The 17,444-nt window shown below is 34.6% G+C and overlaps 4 protein-coding genes and 1 pseudogene across 7 annotated transcripts; all 5 read right to left on the bottom strand.

The window, feature by feature from the left end:
- Window positions 1-1,237: 1,237 nt before the first annotated feature.
- On the bottom strand, window positions 1,238-3,947 carry LOC108967791 (annotated as a pseudogene).
- On the bottom strand, window positions 3,883-4,894 carry LOC108967812. The gene is made up of 2 exons (XM_018931438.1): window positions 4,787-4,894; window positions 3,883-4,723 (listed from the first exon to the last, which is right to left on the bottom strand). The coding sequence occupies exons 1-2, from the start codon at window positions 4,835-4,837 to the stop codon at window positions 4,025-4,027; spliced, it is 750 nt and encodes a 249-aa protein (XP_018786983.1). The 5' UTR covers window positions 4,838-4,894; the 3' UTR covers window positions 3,883-4,024.
- A 3,636-nt stretch (window positions 4,895-8,530) lies between these two features.
- On the bottom strand, window positions 8,531-9,416 carry LOC108967804. Its single transcript, XM_018931430.1, has 2 exons — window positions 9,306-9,416; window positions 8,531-9,252 (listed from the first exon to the last, which is right to left on the bottom strand). Exons 1-2 carry the CDS (start codon window positions 9,354-9,356, stop codon window positions 8,608-8,610), a joined length of 696 nt encoding a protein of 231 aa, XP_018786975.1. The 5' UTR covers window positions 9,357-9,416; the 3' UTR covers window positions 8,531-8,607.
- A 1,747-nt stretch (window positions 9,417-11,163) lies between these two features.
- LOC108967912 (vitellogenin-1-like) lies at window positions 11,164-12,711 on the bottom strand. Of its 3 annotated transcripts, none has more exons than XM_018931597.1 (3): window positions 12,611-12,711; window positions 12,030-12,137; window positions 11,164-11,943 (listed from the first exon to the last, which is right to left on the bottom strand). In XM_018931597.1, exons 2-3 carry the CDS (start codon window positions 12,081-12,083, stop codon window positions 11,233-11,235), a joined length of 765 nt encoding a protein of 254 aa, XP_018787142.1. In that variant the 5' UTR covers window positions 12,084-12,137; window positions 12,611-12,711; the 3' UTR covers window positions 11,164-11,232. The 3 variants fall into 3 exon arrangements, with proteins under 3 accessions (XP_018787142.1, XP_018787141.1, XP_018787143.1); XM_018931596.1 differs by having other exon boundaries at window positions 12,535-12,677; XM_018931598.1 differs by having other exon boundaries at window positions 12,569-12,667.
- A 445-nt stretch (window positions 12,712-13,156) lies between these two features.
- On the bottom strand, window positions 13,157-17,233 carry LOC108967911. Of its 2 annotated transcripts, XM_018931595.1 has the most exons (3): window positions 16,917-17,233; window positions 14,936-15,046; window positions 13,157-14,728 (listed from the first exon to the last, which is right to left on the bottom strand). In XM_018931595.1, exons 2-3 carry the CDS (start codon window positions 14,996-14,998, stop codon window positions 13,589-13,591), a joined length of 1,203 nt encoding a protein of 400 aa, XP_018787140.1. In that variant the 5' UTR covers window positions 14,999-15,046; window positions 16,917-17,233; the 3' UTR covers window positions 13,157-13,588. The 2 variants fall into 2 exon arrangements, with proteins under 2 accessions (XP_018787140.1, XP_018787139.1); XM_018931594.1 differs by lacking the exon at window positions 16,917-17,233 and having other exon boundaries at window positions 14,936-15,150.
- Window positions 17,234-17,444: the final 211 nt, after the last annotated feature.

The following is a 17,444-nucleotide window of genomic DNA, read 5'->3' as shown; positions in this document are numbered from 1 at the left end:
TGATTTAGGCTGATTTTGATGAATTCACGCACAGTTTCGATGAAGTTTCCGGTGATCACGGATTTTCATTGGTCCACATGTTGATCGTCATTTATGTCCTCACGACCACTTTGAAAATGTTGAAACCACTCGCGCACTCTGCTACGAGATAGGCAATCATCGCCATAAACTGTTTCATCAATTGAAACGGTTCGATTAAAGTTTAACCAATTTTATAACAAAATTTAATGTTGGCTTTTTGTTCGAAGCTCATTTTCGCACCGATAACACAAACTTACTGACACTTAAAACGCAATTTCAATCAATGAAATGTCATGATAACTTGATAATCAATAAAGATAGCATATTCTAACGCACCAGTCGACATATAGATGGCGCCGCCAGGGGACGCTAGATTCAAAAAGACCTGTTTATTTTGGAAAGCTTTTGTATATGCAGTCCGTTCAAAATTTTAAAGAAAATACAAAATTTCTGGGAGTAAAGAATTGACGGAATAAGCTTCAATTTGGTTGCGAGTCGGTTTGCTAAGAAGCACCCCCAAGTGTCCCTAACGGCTAATACGAAGGATAACTTAGAAAAAAGCCTTTCGAAGGCGCACAGAAAAGCTGAAGCATCTTGCGTAATATTGGGTATGAAAAAGCTGTCGACGTGATGGGTGCTGCGTCTTTTCACTAAGGACAACAAGGGCAAATGTAACACTGCTTCATATCATATGTTTGCAGCTGTTTAAACGCAACTGAAAGGGTTGTGTATATGGTTTCGAAACAATAGTTGAACAACAGAGACCACGAAACAGTGAAAACAGTAAACTTCACCCAGAAAATCTGCTCTAAAGAAGACGAAAATTTTTCTATTGGCCAGAACAGTGAAAGCGCAAAATGGTTACAGTGCTCTACTTAAGTGAATAATTTGGTCGATTCAGCCGATTTAACCCCTTGCGTTTACTTTTTTGGGAACTTACTTATCAGCACCGGCCGAAGGTCCTGGCATCCAGTGCTCCTTTTTTCGTGGAAAAGTAATTGTATTATTGTTTCACGTTTTATAAATAAATAAATAATATTTATCAGTAGGTTTTGAGCTTACTAAAATAAAAGTGAGAAGGTTAATAATGTGAATTTTACTCAACTCACTTTAAGAATTACAGAGAGTTCCAAGTAAAGAGAAAAATGAAGTTCTATATCTTAATTAAATAATCTTGCAAAATAACATAAATATTTTTAGATCAAAATTCTATTCATACGAATACATATGAATATGCTCATATGAACAGTTCAGTATTTATTTGTTACAGTTCAAAAGATAACATTGTACAAAAAATATTTCTTTCTTTCTATATTTCTGATTCGTAATCGAATATTTGTATAAACAATTGTTTTCCAAATTCAAGCTTGTCGAACCCAAGCTCATTCTTTGACTACATATCCCAAACTTCCGAAAATTCCTTCTTTTTCTCATTTTCGGCCGCTGGCAGGGCTTTCATATATTTCTCAAATTCATCTACTATGTTAAGAGCGAAGTTCTTCGACCGTCTCTCCTTTTCTTCGGAATATTCTAATACTCCATGCTTCTTTAAAGTGTCTCACGTAACCCTTTGTTCTGGTGTAAGCTTTTCTATAGGTACGAAAGAGGTACTTGTTCAATTGAATTGTTCAAGCACATAATCTTTACCCATGCCGAAGAAGAAGCGATTGTCCCTCTCACTTTTACCAATGAGAAGAACATCATTTAACGCCTCGTCTGAGGCTTTGACATATTTTATAAGTATATCTCTTACATTTTCCATAGCTTGACTGTCGATACTGTACATAGAAGGATCAGCGAGCACTTCCTTCGCGATTTGATTGGTTCGTCGCAAACCATAGTTTAAATAATTTATATACCTTTAAAAGCAAACGCTTCGAGCCTCTTGCGACCTTCTGAAATAGCACTTTCACCTACTGTCGGCATTTGTGTTGAGGTACCATGTGTAATGGTATTATCTTCCTCCGATTCCGAAGTAGACTTTCTTGGTAAGCTTGAAGATAGCTGAGACAAAAACTAAAGTGTTAATTTACCATAAACAAAATTACATTTTTTGTATATATTGCAGACCTGTAATAGCAACAGCAAGCTAAATGCAAGGTACGAAATGCTCTTAAACATTTTTACTTCTTCTGACCAATTCAAAGACTCTTCAAGTTTCGATGCTTCTGCACACTAAAAGCGCAGTAAGCTTACGCAAGGTATTTATATGCAAAATGAGTCCACTTGAGTCACGCTGAGATTGAGAGTAAGTGAGATTGAGAGTAAATCATCCAATTTAAGATTTCCCTATACAATTCCTTGAAAGGAAAAATACTCTAAAAATTTCTTATATATAAAAGACAATTAATTGAAAAAAATCTCAATAACTTAAATTCTTTGTCACTTAAAGAAAAATAATGTATGAAATTTGTCAACTGCATAATTTCGAATTGTTTGGCTCTGCTTCCATTTACGATGTGCGACTAAATATTAATGAATAAATCTTATAAATTCCAAGAAGGCCTTCATCGTCTTTTAGATCCCAGCTGCTACATATTATAAGCAGGGGTATTTGAAAGAAGAAATCTTGAAATGAGTAAAAATACTATTACTTTTAGGTTTCGTATTGAAATAACTGAATAAACCATTTTTCCACCAAATTCAGCTTTATCCATATTAAGCTCATTCTTGGCCACTTGCTTTTCCTTCTATTTTTCGGAAGCTAAAAGTGATTTCATATATTTATCGAATTCATCTACTAAATGGCAACCGAAGTCTTTCGAGCGTTTCTCCATGTCTTCGGTGTACTCTAATGCACCATGCTTCTTTAGAGTTTCCCATGATACCTTTTCTTCTGGAGTAAGCTCATAAGTCGTTGAGGCACGCCGTCGGTTGAAGCCGTTGAAATCTTCTAGTACAAAATCTTTACCCATAGCGAAGAAAAACCGATTGTTGTGATCATTTTTATCGCAAAAACGCTGTTAACACTTCCTTAGAGCTTTTCACATATTTCGTAAGTATATTTCTTTCATACTGCATAGCTGAACTCTTTATATTTGTCATAGAAGGATCGGCTAACACATTCTTAGCAATTTGATTGCTGCGTTGCAAACAAGGGTTTAAAAGATTAATATACTCTTTGAAAAGAACTTCTTCGAGTCTCTTGCGACCACCTGACATAGCGTTTTCAGCTACTCTTGGAATTGTTGTTGAGGTACCAAATGGAATGGTATTATCATCCTTCGAAGAAGACGGTCTCGGTCAGCATGCAGAAAGCTGGAACCAAACGTAAAATATTTAATGAATTATCAAAGGCAATTAATTTGCAAACCTGCATTGCCAAAAGCAAAGCGAATGACAAAAGTGTAATTTTTTTAAAGATCTTTACTTTGTTTTGAAAGCGATCTTTCAAGTTTCGATGCACACTAAGCACGTAGCAAGCTAAAGCAAGGTATTTAAAAAAATATTGTTTTTATACACTTGTACGTAAAATGAGATGAGGTCAAGATCTTTAATAATATACATACCTTAATAAGAGTATTGCTATATATATTTATACTTGCATATAAGCAAGAGAGCTATGCTCGTATTCTTATCAATCATGCGAATAAAGTGCAACTCAAAAATAAATATATTTTATTTATTATTTTCGATTTCTATAAAAAAATATTATTGAGATTATGACTTGGACCCTCTCCTCCTTCGTGCTCTCTTGACTTTGGTACTCGTACAGGTTAATCAAACACACATTCCTGGCATTAACCAAATACGCCGATAAATCTCTTTTGGAATTTATGAGAAAAAAAGCAAAAGCAATGATTTCAGCAAATCTTAAATAGTTCTTCCATTAATAAAAACAGCATTTGAAAAATGAAAGCGTTCGTTGAGAAATGGTTTTGTTTATATTTTATTAAGTAATCCACCTAACCACCAGCCATGCCCATATTCGGTATTTATTGTTATTATTATTTTTTCGTAAATTTAATTTCATAAACATATGTATACCATAATTTCAATGCGATTATGCTTTGGAATCATACTGGAATAATTCCAAGAACAATCTTTGCCCAAATTCAGCCTTATCCAATCCAAGTGCATTCTTTTTATACATATTCCAAACTTCCACCATTTCCTTGTCCTTCTCCTTTTCGGCCGCTGGGAGAGCTTTCATATAATAATCGAAATCATCGACTATTTGGTAGGCAAAGTCTTTCCCACGTTTCTCCATATCTTCATTGTACTCGAGTACACCATGCTTCTTTAAAGCATTCCATGAGACCCGTTGTTCTGGTGTCAGCTCTTCTGTTTTTGATGCACGTCTTCGATTAAAACTGTTGAAATTTTCCAGCACAAAATCTTTACCGATTGCGAAGAAGAACCGATTGTGTTGGTCATTTTTGTCGGCAGGCAAAACTGCCATTAAAGCTTCCTTAGAGTCCTTCACATATTTCCTAAGTACCTTTCTTTCCTCCTCCATAGCTGGACTATCGATGCTATTCATTACAGGATCGGCAAGAACATCTTGGGCAATTTTGTTGGTGCGTTGTAAACGGAAATCTAAAAAGTTGTTAAAACTTTTGTAAACATTCGCTTCTAGTTGCTTGCGAGCACTTGACGTAGCACTGACAGGTGCTGATGCCGTGGTGGTTGTTGTACCGTGTGGAATGGTGTTATCTTCCTCCGATTCCGTGGAAGATGGTATCGGCAAGCTCGCGGCAAACTGGCAAAAAAAGTATAATAATATTTATTTTAAGAAATATAATTTTTTATGTAAGTTTCCAACCTGTACTACTAAAATCAGTGCGAATGCCAACAACGAAACTTCTTTCAACATCTTTGCTGTGTTTTCAGAACGCTCTCTCAAGTGTCGATGCAGACTAAATGCATTGGAATCTCAGTCAAGCTATTTATATGAAGAATTGAGATGGGACGTACAACTCTAGAGGTAAAAAGTTATGTGCGAGAAAATATTTTTGCAAATATTTAAATAAAAAGTGAGTTCAAGATCTGCGAGGAACGTAGTATTCGATTCATATATATACGATTAAGAGCATTTACATATAATTGTGGGAGCCTTGCTTATTTGCTTATCAATATTTCTACAGAGTAAAGTAACACAAAATTAAATTAATAATATTTTTTGTTTATACCTTTACAGACATACATATGTTGGGTATATATGTACATATTTATGTGATCAAATAAAATGAGGCATTGAAAAGTGATAAAAATTATTGGAGAAAAAAAAAACGATTAATTTAATGATGTGCTGTGCGTTTTACAAATCTTTTGTACCTTCGAATTAAGTATAGCAATAACTGTGAAAATAAGAAAACACGTTACACCGAAGCTATAATACCCTTCACAAATAGTAGAGGTTCCTTACAAGAACGTTATTCGGATTGTTCATCATGTATGGCAGCTAAGTATATGATTTAGCGAATCCATCTTAACAATTTTTGCAGAGATTGTAGCATCACTTTGGAAAATAATGTATGCCAAATTTCGTGAAGATATCTCATCAAATGAAAAAGTGTTTCATACAAGCATTTTATTCCTATCAATCCGATGGTATGGCAGCTTTGTGGTGTTGGTAGTCCGATATCGGCAAATCGAACAAATGAACAGCTTCAAAATTTCAGACCTGTTTAAAAATATTTTGAGTATATGGGGATACTATTTGAGCCTTGAATATGAAACGATATCAATTTCAAACCTGTATCTCTTCTGGTTTTTGAGTTATAAGATGTTGCTTATAAGCAACATTGAGCCATGGTAGTACAAATATTAATAGTTTTCTTTTTTTTATTACTTTTCATACATTTAATGTGTGATATGAGACAAAACARTTTTTCTGTGGGTTACAGCATAAGTGCACCTTACATTTTGAGCATTTAGATTTTGGAATACCAGTCTGGCATAATCTACACCTTCCTTTTCCTCCCCATTCAACCCAATGATCGGTTTGATCAAGACGCATCGACTTCGGAGGTTCAYTTATGYATGATCACTTTGACGACGAAGAGCTCATTGAAATTTCTGACCGTCAGATGGTACCGGCGACGCTGGTGAAGATGAACCTGCTTCCATTCTTTCAGGTATTGCCGATGGACGACCTCTTTTACGTGGGTTTATTGACATAATAGTAGACGCGTGAAGAAGCTCGTTTGCTATGGATAATTGAATATCCAGCAATGTCATATATATCGTTCGTRTGACTTGATTTTTTAGGTCTCGTCTATACAGAAACCAGCTATTGACTACCATTGTATCATGACCAAATAAAGAAGTACGCCAATAAATCGTCTGATTTCGAAAGGTACACAATGAAGCTCTACGCCATTCGTTTGCATACAATAAAGATTTGTTTCTGTACAAATCTTCGTTATGATTTCATCATCGAAGAAACCATTGAAGTAGTTTATAGGATCTTTGAATTCTTGACAAATTGTTTCATCTTTCCAAACAGTTTCGCAATCTGGTAGGCATGCTGACCTCCATCTCAAACTATCCAGGTTTATTTTCTCATACGTTTTACTGACAATTTTTTCTGTGAGCACTTCATTTTCAACTTCATCAGCATTTCCACCGCCTTCAATATTTTCATTTATCAAATTCATTTCCACGTTTTCTCCCTTTTTTCTCACCTCTTCAATTGTTTTTTCAATGATTCTCTCCAAATTCTCTTCCTCTTCTTCTTCTTCATTCCCATCTTCAGAATTATTCTAGTCAAAATGGATAATTTTATTTATTTCTGATTCTGTAAGATCTCTGGTACGCATATCTAAAAGAAAAAAAAATTGTTACTTTGAACAAATGTTGCTTATAAGCAACATTGTGTTTATAAAATTCCTGGAATTACAATATTACACACAATTTTGTTTTGTAAATTTAATTTCATTTTTTTACTTGTTATTTATAAAATAAACCACCTTGTATAAAGAAATGGCAGTCAGTTTACTTTTTATTTAACTTTTTCAAAGCTTATTTTTGTCACTTTCTTTTTCACAAGTTTTTTCGGAACTTTAGCTAGTTATCAAATGAACACCTCTTAAGCTATCGTCATGAAACTTCGCAAACTAGTGGTCGCAGATATCCGTTAGAGACGAAAAAAAAACGGATGGTAAAAATTTTGATATTACGAGGAGTTATCGACAGAAATATGCAATGTTCCCTATAAGCAACAAATGACATGAAAGGGTTAATAGATAGAAGGTTGGACAGCTAGATGACGCTTCCATTCTGAGTGCTACAAATTTGATAGCAAACTCACATTTCTCATGTATACAATTGCGACGAAGTCTTTATTCATAAGCGAAGCTTGCCTCCAAGCAAAACTCTCCATTTACTCATACATGTTACATAAAATGTATCACTTCATTTTGAAGTTTCTTTTTCAAAGAAAAAACACAAAAACTATTTTATAATTAATGGGGAATGTTTCTTATCACTCAAAAGAATATTCTTCGGCATTTAGTTTTTGGAGATTATCTCTTTCAAATGTTGGCCGCGGCTTCGTTTCACATAGTCCATTCGTTGAGTCCAATATTCAAAAAATCGTTCGAGCATTCCGACTGATAACTGGCGAATGGCAAGCGTGTTGTTTTTTCCCAAGGACGGAATCAATACAGGATTGACCGCATAGACTACAGGCTTTACCTATCATTACCGGGAAAAGACACGATCACACGATCTGGATAGCCAATCGATCGACTCAAAAGTTATCTGCTCACTGAGGTGTTCTTTCAATAAATCCATTGATTGATGCAATGTGTGAGATGTCTTGTTGAACCAGATGTCGCCGAGATCACAAGCTTCCAACCGCTGTTTTTCCTGGATGAAATAACAACTCTTAAATCTCTTGAGGTTGCTGTTCATCCCAAATGCGGTAAATAGAGCCAGAAACGGGCCTCATCACTGAAATAAATTTGGCTGTAAAACTTCGGATATTCTTGGAACTTTTCAAGAGCTCATAAAGCGATGCGGTACTGCTTGGGAAGGTCGAGCGGCTTCAGATCTTGCACAAGCTATACATCAATTTAAGACATCAACGTGAAATACGCCAAGTTATTCCATACGTCAGTCCGAGTTGCTGCGAACGGCGCCGAATCGACTCACCACGGCCTTTGTGTACATTTTCAGCTACGACTGCTACATTTTCGTCACTATGGGCTGGTTTATTCGGTCGAATGTTAACGTTGATCAAAAAATCGATTTGTTACACATAAGCTTCTTTCTGAAAGCGGTTCATGGGTTGAGCGGTGGGTTTTTAATTTCCGGCGATTCCCGTCACCCAAACAAATATAATATGGAAGAAGCTTGAAGTTATTGCCAATTAGGTCATGCTTTCCTTGACTAGTTTTGAGAGTAAAGTCAGCGAGCTCTATAACAGTATAGCCGCTCGGCTATTGGAGTGACTGTACACCTCTCCGAAGAAAGCTCCCGTTCGGAGCAGTATATCTAAGGCTAACTTGATGGCAGTCAATTCAACAAGCCTCAGCACAAAAATTGAAAAAAAGTCGCAAACTATTTTAAGCAACTGTATACACTTATGTTTTATTTATTCACTTAAAAGTTAAACATTATATGCTGCTATCAGCAGTTTCATGGATTAAATGTGTCGAAGAAATTAGAGTAAAATTCTGCCTTTTTCTCATCGTCCTTCTCATTTGAAAATTTAGTATACCAATCAATTAATTTGGTCTCATCCTTCTTTTGCTCCTCTGTCAAGATGGACAAGTAATGTTCGATTGCTTTTTCGAATTTGCCCGAAACCACTTTCAATTCGGCCATCAAATCATCCTCGAACTTATCCGAACCACTATCGATAAAAGCTTGTTGCACTGTTTTTGTTTGCTCCAATTCTGGGGGCATTTCGTTAGCATCTTGCAATATGCTCGTTAGCGTGATCATCGACTCGAAAAGCGCCAACATGTCTTCGGCCGCATCCGATTGCCCGCTGGGTTTGTTAGTTTTTAGATATTCCGAAATACGTGTAATGTTCGCTTTAAGGCCGGCGCACTTATCGGGTACAGCCTCCAATTGCGCCAGTGTTTTGTTGAAGAGCGGACGTCCATGTTCGGTCACATATTTCGCCAAACCAAGTAAATCGGCTAAGGTTGTAGTCATAAGCACTTGACGCGGTCTAAATTTCAACTTCTCATTAGAGCGGGCAGTATGTGTGCTCGTATGCTTCTGCTCGACTGCAACTTCACCGGTCGCGCGGCGCATGCGTGGAACAGCTTGCACCTGTAAGGCAGTATGTTAAATAGAGAAATATTTGTTGTTGTAATCAAACTTACCTGCAGCAGCAGCAAAGCGCTGACTATGAAAATAATGAAAGCTTTTGCCATTGTTGCAGTTTAACTGATTGTTACTGATTCTCAAAATATACTGAGGTCCGCTGTTGCATTTCTCAGTTTATATTTGCTTTAGAAAATTAGGAAAATCTTCTTTGAATTTATTAGCTCACATTATGCATTTGAATGTACATCTGTTAGCTATATTTTACTTATAAAAAAATAAAATTCTAGTTAAATACAGTGCGATAATTGTGACCCGGGCTTCATTCACTGGCCTGTCTACGAAGTCTTATCATCTCTTGACGTACATATGTACTATAAACAAACGCCTATAAAATCACACATACCTATGTTTTACATATTTATTATTTATATACATTTTCCCAATAACCAAAAACAAAACAAAAAAAAAAAATAAGTGTGTAATACGAAAGCTATGAACAAAAGCAACAGCTGCATTGCTCGGAAAAGAAAGCTCACCAAACACTGTACTTCAAAATTAATTAAATGTAAAGAGCAATCAAACTTACTTTTAACTAATTAAATACTCGAGTGGCCACAGGGTATATGAGGCTAAAGTGGAGCTGCTGCAGCAGGGAAATAGTGGGTGTATTAACGACTGATTTGTTGGTGAGGAAATCGATAGCTTAGCCCATATGGTAAATGTAAAAGTAGCGAATAATCCCAACTACCGTAGTTTTCTGACTATCCATTCATTATGAGACTAATCAGTACACATCGCTGATATAATATGGTCTCAACCGTTTAAGGAATTATTGCATCGCTCTGAACATGATTGTCTTTGCCTCAGCGTAATTTTTCTTTGAGCGATCCTAAACTATGCCAAACTAATCTAATCCACTCCTCCGCACCTTATTAAATTATTTAATCAATGGTGCTGTCATAAATATTAAAAGATTGACACATCTACATGTATACATATCTTTTTATATACAATCAATTTTTAAATTAAAACTAGTAGAGCATGCGAGAGATAAGCAAATATTTGATAATCGAGAATCAATAAAATGTCTTATTTCAGCTGTTACACAGTGTTAATAGTTTATGATTACAACAGACATATTACAGACTTAAAGCACAATCACATACTGACCCTTTTAAGATTTAAGTATAAAATCTCATAGACAAAAACTTTGTAATTCCATATAAAATGGTTGTAGTTTTCAGAAAACTATAAGATACAATATGACTTCCTGGTCAATATATAATAGAAGCTATGTATATATAGATTAATATAGATTTTGCCTGTTCAAAAAATTGCAATAATTCAGTTTTCAAACGATTCCGTACAGCAGATCGGTCTATACAAGAGCAACTGGTGGGTAGAGATCTTCAACTAGCATTAAGTAAGTACATTTGTTCGAGCATTGACGTTCCCGAATAAAAATTAAAAGCAAACAAATCTCAGTAAGGGCAAGCAATTACTGTCATCTGTAATTAAAACTATTTATATTATTCAGAGTAACCCTTAGCAATTGATGCCTTGAAATGAAATGTTCTATCTATCTTTATATCATCAATACAAGAAATTTTAAGACGCTGAAAATAATACTTTCCTAATAAGGAGCCCTTGAAATCTTGATCCCTCTTGTTGAACTTTTCCGCAGAAAAATGGTTTTCCGGAGTGTTATAGCACAGACAAGCAAAATTTAAAGATTGTTAGAAGTTCTCTAGACTTTTTATCGCTACTTCTTTACATACATAGTAAATATGATACTAACTATTTAGGATGACGTCATTTATGCAACTACAACTGTTGTTAAATTTTTTTCTTTATTTCCTCACCCGTAAATATTTAATTTTTAATAAAAAGTTGCATACATTTGCTATTTCAATATATACTTTAATTGTTTTAATATTTATTTCTCAATTTATCTCTCACATATTAAATATTTTACAAATTTGTTTAGTTGATCGAAAAGAATTCGGTTAGTTTAATAACTTCATTTCCGAAACCATCGGTTGACTTGAAATCATTATACCAGTTGACGATTTTAGACTCCTTAGCCTTCTCCGTCTTCGTTAAATCTTTCACATAATCGCGTACCTTTTCACCAAACGATTTGCAGAAATCTTCGAAACGTTTTTGTATTTCTTCGAGCAATTCATAAGCATCGCACTGCTCGAGCGCTTCCTGTATTATTACCTCTTCAGCAGTCGGTTTTTGCAAGCTGTGATATTTTAATATCAATTCGCTCAATTCGGTTATGGCCACGACGGTGTTTTTAAAGTAACGCAAAATCAAAGCTGCATCCTCCGAATTCTTGATATTCTTAAATGCGTCGTCATCGCCAATCTTTATTGTTAGTTTAACCCTAAGTTCATCCACAGCTGCAATCTTAACTTTTGAAACTAATTTGTTTTCACTAAACTTTTTGGCCACAGACTTTCGTTTGTCGTTTACGGACTTCACGAAATCGTAATATTTATCTGCAAAATTGTTGAACAATTTTTCAAAATCTGCCTTGTGATCTTCAACAGATTCACTCGAACTAGAGCTAGAGCTGCTGTCAGAGGAACGCTTATTTCTGCCCTTCCCCGACTCTTCGGAAGATTCTGATGATGATGATGATGATGATGAGCTGGAGCTTTCGTCACTACCACGTGCTGACACTTGCTGTTAATTTTTAAGCATATTTGGTAAGAGTTAGAATTTTTTAATTTAATTAACGTATTAACAACAACGTATGGTATATGTAGTACCTGCAACAAAATACACGCAATTAACAACGCTAAAGTAGCTTTCTTCCACATCATTTTCTTTGATAGAATTTTAGTAAGCTTCACTTGCTCAAATCAATCTAACGGGAGCTGAAATTTAGCAGCTAATTATATAGCAGTTTCAAAATTGTACTTAAAGACAAATATTAATTGACTTCTTATAAATATTTGATAACCTAACGCTAAATATTTGGCGCTGAGCGCGCTTTATTTTGATTCAAGCACTTTTAAGACACTATTTACTAGCTTAAACTAGAATGAGCAGCCAAGCAGAAGATAGTCGAAATTAATTTTCGTTCTCAAATATGCAAAAGTTGTTTTTGGATTTTCAAATAAACAACATTCCTTTCCGTACATTTGCGTTAATATTTGTAGATAACGATGATTAGATTTATGCTTGTTGAAATAAATTATAAAAATTATTTTGATAATATTTACTAAATATATAGTAAATAAGTAAAAGAAAAATGTTTATGTGATTACTAACAGCTAATTTTCAACAACCCAAATATCCTTATTACTTCAAATTCCGGTGTCTTTCTACAAGCTTGTAGTCTATATACCTTGACGAGTCTTTTACTGCCCCCAAACGTAGCCAAAACTAATATGAAAGGTATTGTTTTAATGCAAGCGAACAAAACTATAAAACGATGGCGTTATCTGTATTATCGAAGTGTTCTTGAAAGATAAAGAGAGACACCTGATCTATGCAACAATTCATCCTTAACAACTACGTTGTATACGGGAAACTATAACTTCAATGCGACAGCAAATCGCCATACCACAACTACATTCTGCTGTTTGTTATCTGTGAGTGGAGTCCGCAGTGTGCCAGAAATAGCAACGATTCTCACTGCGTCGAGTAATTGAGTAAGAGATGTGCTCATAGAATACCGCAATAAAATGCGCGAACTCCCAGCTAAGCCTTGATTTATTGTTGCGAGCAATTGGCGGCTGCATTTTTCTCACCTCTTTCTGGAGATGTTGGCGCTTCAGTGAACACAAAAAAAATGCACTGCGAGAAATTTCGCTTGTTTTTAAATTTGTCAATGCGTTATGCTTACTGTTTTTATTAAACTTACACATATTTTTATAATGAAAACCAATCATTTAAAAATAGTTATATTTTATTAGGCACAATTTTACTGAACATATGACTTTCGTTAAGCAAATATGTATGTATGTATGTTTGTATTATACAGTACTCTTCTAATGATTACTATAATTTGAACAAAAAATGTTTGCAATTTGATTTATTACTTGGCAGGTGCCTTAAAATAAAAAAAAAACCAAACAATTTTGAAGGAGTATTAAATGCAATGTTGTATGGCACTTACGTCTAATTAATTAATAATACTTTATTTACATAGGTAAAACTGACGGCACAATGCTTAGATATAAACAAATATTATACACTAACCTACTTAGCGGCATAAGACATTAGTATTAGTAATAAAATTAAATTTTGCTTCTCCTTAACACTATTATTATATTACTTTGCGCCTGCAGGTTTTTTCACACTGAATCCTCCCAAACATCGCTCAATCCGCATCCATTTTCATCTTGTGAAATACGTCTTTATACAGCGGCAGAAATTTGGTCAAGACAATCACTTGACTGCTCATATTCGTCGCTGCGCCGTATTTGCGATACCAATCCACCAGCGATGCATCGAAATCGCTACGCTGCAGCTGTTGCTGTTGCTGTTGCTGTTTCTGTTGCTGTTGCTCATTCGCTAGCAACTTTTCGACATATTCACCCACTGTGCTGTTGAAAAGTTTGGTGAACGACACAAATCGCTTTTGCAACTCCACTTCGATCTGCAACACGCCCGCTTTACGGAACGCATTATCAATAATCACATTTTCCGCTGTCGGCTGCTTTATGCGCGTCGTATTATGCAGCTGCACAAACATTTCAAAATCTCTCGCCATCAATGTTTTCACACCGAACTGTGCCAGTTGTGTTGGAAAATCATTTCCTTTGTTCAGCTTGAGTGCTTCGCGCACATCCGCCATGAATGCGATGCAGCTCTGCTTCACCGCCTCCATTGTCGCACATTTCACCATCTCGATTGTTTCGTCTTGCAGAAACTGGTTGACGACCGATCTCTGTTGCTCCAATGCATAATCAATCAGCTGTGTGACTTCGCGCATCATTATAGATGCAAGCCGATCGCGTTCGCGCTGCTCAACTGACAACACTTCGCTCGTTTCTTCACTAGCATCGCCAACATCAACACCAACACCATCAACGTCGTCATCATCACCATTAATGGCACTGGCACTAGCAGCGGCACCTTCACCACCACTACCATCATTGCCGCCACTACCCTCGTCGTTCGCTACTGCTATGCCATCGTCTTGCTCGTCACGCTCATTGTCGCGCATTTGTATGCTCGCTTCTTCGCTTTCGCGCACCTCTTCGCTTTCGCCTACTTTTTCATCGTTTGGCGTTGTTTTCATAAATTGTGGTGTCGCATGCCTTGTCCTGCTCGCTGCACCGCGCTCGGTGTCCTCCGCCTCGTCTTCGTATGTCTCAACTGTTGCTTCGTCAGCATCTTCATCCTCTTTGTCGTTAATATCCAGTGCTGTCTCTACGAAACGCTCTGTACTACTACTACTGGTACTGATGGCTTCTACATGGCCTGCCGCCGCTCGTGTTGACTCCGCAGCGACCAACTAAGTAAATAGATGTTTTGATTAACTTTTAGCTCAACATATGCATGTATAGTTGTATGTATGTATGTGTGCGTGGTGTTTGTTCTTTATTATAGTGCTTTCATCTATTTCTTATTTGTTTAGTTTTGCATGTAGTTTAAGGTCAGATTTGTTTATAAATACTAATAGAAAAGTATAGTGTGGGAAAAAATGATGACACCGACTCACCTGTGCCAAGAGTAATGCGGTGAGCAGCAGCAGCAGCAGTGGCAGCGTCGCTTTCTTCCACATTCTCTCAGCGAAAAAATGCTATACCACACACCAATGACTGAGATGCAACTGAAATTGTTTATCATGTCTATAGTCTTTTATACATTACACTTAATAAAAGAGAAATTGCAATATCTCTTTGATTTGTTTTGTATGTTTTTATATTTTCACACCCTACACGCAACACATGGAGGAGTGTCAGTTTGTCGCACACATAGAGCGCAGAGTGTGTGGAGTCTACAGCAATTGCTTACGCGTTAAATATGCTATATTTATAAGTTTTGAATGAGAATTGAAACGTAAAGTTTAGATGAGCATGAGATTTTCAACAATATCTACGACAAATCGGAAGTATTTGACAAATCTGAACATAAAATATTTTTTTTATTAAAAAATTAAATATTGTATTGAATATTGATATTAAACAAAAATATTTTTTATTAATTGTAAAAGTAACAAATTAAGATTTCAGTTATATTTAAAGTTGAAGTTTTTTAATTTTTAGTTTAAGATTTTTCAATTCTTATACTTAACTTTTTTTTAAGATTTTAGTATAAAAATATGTTTTTAGTATTATTTGCGGCAATAATCTCTAGTAAAGTATATTTTTGCGCTTATACAAGTAGTATATAGTATAGAAGCATATTAGTAATGCATATATTTTTGTTATATAATATATAATGACATATGTTCCTATTAGCTTAACAACAAATGTAGCTAAAATGTATTAGAACGACAATAAACGCAGACAGCCTTTACTGTTATTTGTTCAAGTTATTAACACTAATGGCCTGAAGCTAAATGTTAGAAGCAAATTCATACTATTTTATTTACTTTATTTTATTTTAAAAATAACAGAACTGCACTGAAGAGATTTCAAATACAGGTTAGGAATATTATAGGAAGATTTTTATAGTATTTTTTGAAAAATAGTAAAAGTAAAAACACCAAAAACTACCAAAAACATATAGAAAAAACAAACACACAAGAAAATATGACAATTGAAAATGTATAATTAAGAAAAATTAAGATTTAAAATTAAAAAATAAAATATCAAAAATTTATTTACGAAAAAAAAAATAGAAAAATCAAGCCCACTTAAAGCTTAATAAAAAATTGCAAACAAAACAAAACAGTAGTTAAGTATAATAAAGTTATAGTTCAAATCACTTTTTATGGCATCTCTATAAACATTTTTTTCATTATTCTTAATTTAAAACAGAAGTATTGAAGATACCCACGTTTATTTGATAAGAAAATGCATTAACATCCGTGAAATCGCAAGATTTTTCTGACTGGGCTAGAAAAGCTCATATTTTGAATAATAGAAATTTAAATAATGATGAATAAGATTCCCTAGCCCGAAATACGAGATACAATTAATACTTTATCGGATTTTAATTAATGAAAATGAATTTATGCTTCTCTGAAAAATATTTCAACAATTTTTTTTTTTTTTTTTTTGTTTTAACCAACACAAAATAAATCACAATTCTATAGATAGATGTAATCAACTCTCTACTAAAAACTAAAAGAATTACAAGAATCAATTGTCAAATAACAAATATGATTTATTAAATAAAAATAGTCAAATGTCAAAAGTCAGTTTCTAATGTCAAATATCGCAAAAAAATTTAACGTATTCCAAAAATTAACTGTCAATCGTCAAATGTCAAAATAACTTAAACTTATGCGAAAATCAACTGTCAAAAGTCATACTAACTTAAAAAACGCCAAATATCGAATGTCAATTATTAGTTGTCAAATCTATTACGTCAAAAGTTAACTATCAAATGTTAAAAAAAACTGGAACGTATGCCAAAAATCAACTGTCAAACATCAATTTAACTTCAAAGAATGCAAAAAGTCAACTGTCAAAATAATTTCAAAACAACGTTCTAAACATTAAAAAAAATATATATTTCAAGTAGAACTTAACCTCTTCCACATTTAAAAATTATTTACGACACAATCTCCACAATTTTTGGGAGAAGAATCTCTGTTAAAAGCACTAAATTGCACTTATGTACCGTCAAACACCACCATACACGAAACGAGACTTTATGAACATAATATTTATATATTTGAAATTTATTCTATATTTAAAATTTGATACGTTATTTTTTATATATCGCTTCCGTCAGCTCCCCACCGTCGTAGTGCGCCTCATATTCGCACTTGACCGCACCGATTTGCGAACTTGTTTTTAATTGGAATCAATTGCTTGCATTTTCAACACCCAATTACATACATATTTTCATACATAAAAATCACACGCGTTCATAAATACATATCTATAAGAGTACATATTCACGCTTGGCGACACATGATTAACCCAATCTATGCTACTTAAGTATACTATATGCTGGTGTACATATTTAATCTGGTAGAAGAGGTTTTTCATATAGGGGTGATTATGTTAATTGTTGCTTATATAATATAAACAATTTTAAAAATTAATAAGAAT

This window comes from Bactrocera latifrons, unplaced genomic scaffold (assembly GCF_001853355.1).
Source record: "Bactrocera latifrons isolate USDA-ARS-PBARC rearing strain unplaced genomic scaffold, ASM185335v1 scaffold_2, whole genome shotgun sequence".
Taxonomy (NCBI): domain Eukaryota; kingdom Metazoa; phylum Arthropoda; class Insecta; order Diptera; family Tephritidae; genus Bactrocera; species Bactrocera latifrons.
Note: the sequence above shows the minus strand (reverse complement) of the source record. Positions and strands in the feature narration are given on the sequence as shown.

Bases quoted from the DNA above. Each gene is read 5' to 3' on its own strand.
- LOC108967812 (XM_018931438.1), bottom strand. From the start codon at position 4,837: ATGTTGAAAGAAGTTTCGTTGTTGGCATTCGCACTGATTTTAGTAGTA. The intron at 4,724-4,786 runs GTTGGAAACTTA...TTTTTTTGCCAG, and splicing joins CACTGATTTTAGTAGTACAG to TTTGCCGCGAGCTTGCCGAT.
- LOC108967804 (XM_018931430.1), bottom strand. From the start codon at position 9,356: ATGGCAAAAGCTTTCATTATTTTCATAGTCAGCGCTTTGCTGCTGCTG. The intron at 9,253-9,305 runs GTAAGTTTGATT...ACTGCCTTACAG, and splicing joins GCGCTTTGCTGCTGCTGCAG to GTGCAAGCTGTTCCACGCAT.
- LOC108967912 (XM_018931597.1), bottom strand. From the start codon at position 12,083: ATGATGTGGAAGAAAGCTACTTTAGCGTTGTTAATTGCGTGTATTTTG. The intron at 11,944-12,029 runs GTACTACATATA...AAAAATTAACAG, and splicing joins TTGCGTGTATTTTGTTGCAG to CAAGTGTCAGCACGTGGTAG.
- LOC108967911 (XM_018931595.1), bottom strand. From the start codon at position 14,998: ATGTGGAAGAAAGCGACGCTGCCACTGCTGCTGCTGCTGCTCACCGCA. The intron at 14,729-14,935 runs GTGAGTCGGTGT...CTATTTACTTAG, and splicing joins CCGCATTACTCTTGGCACAG to TTGGTCGCTGCGGAGTCAAC.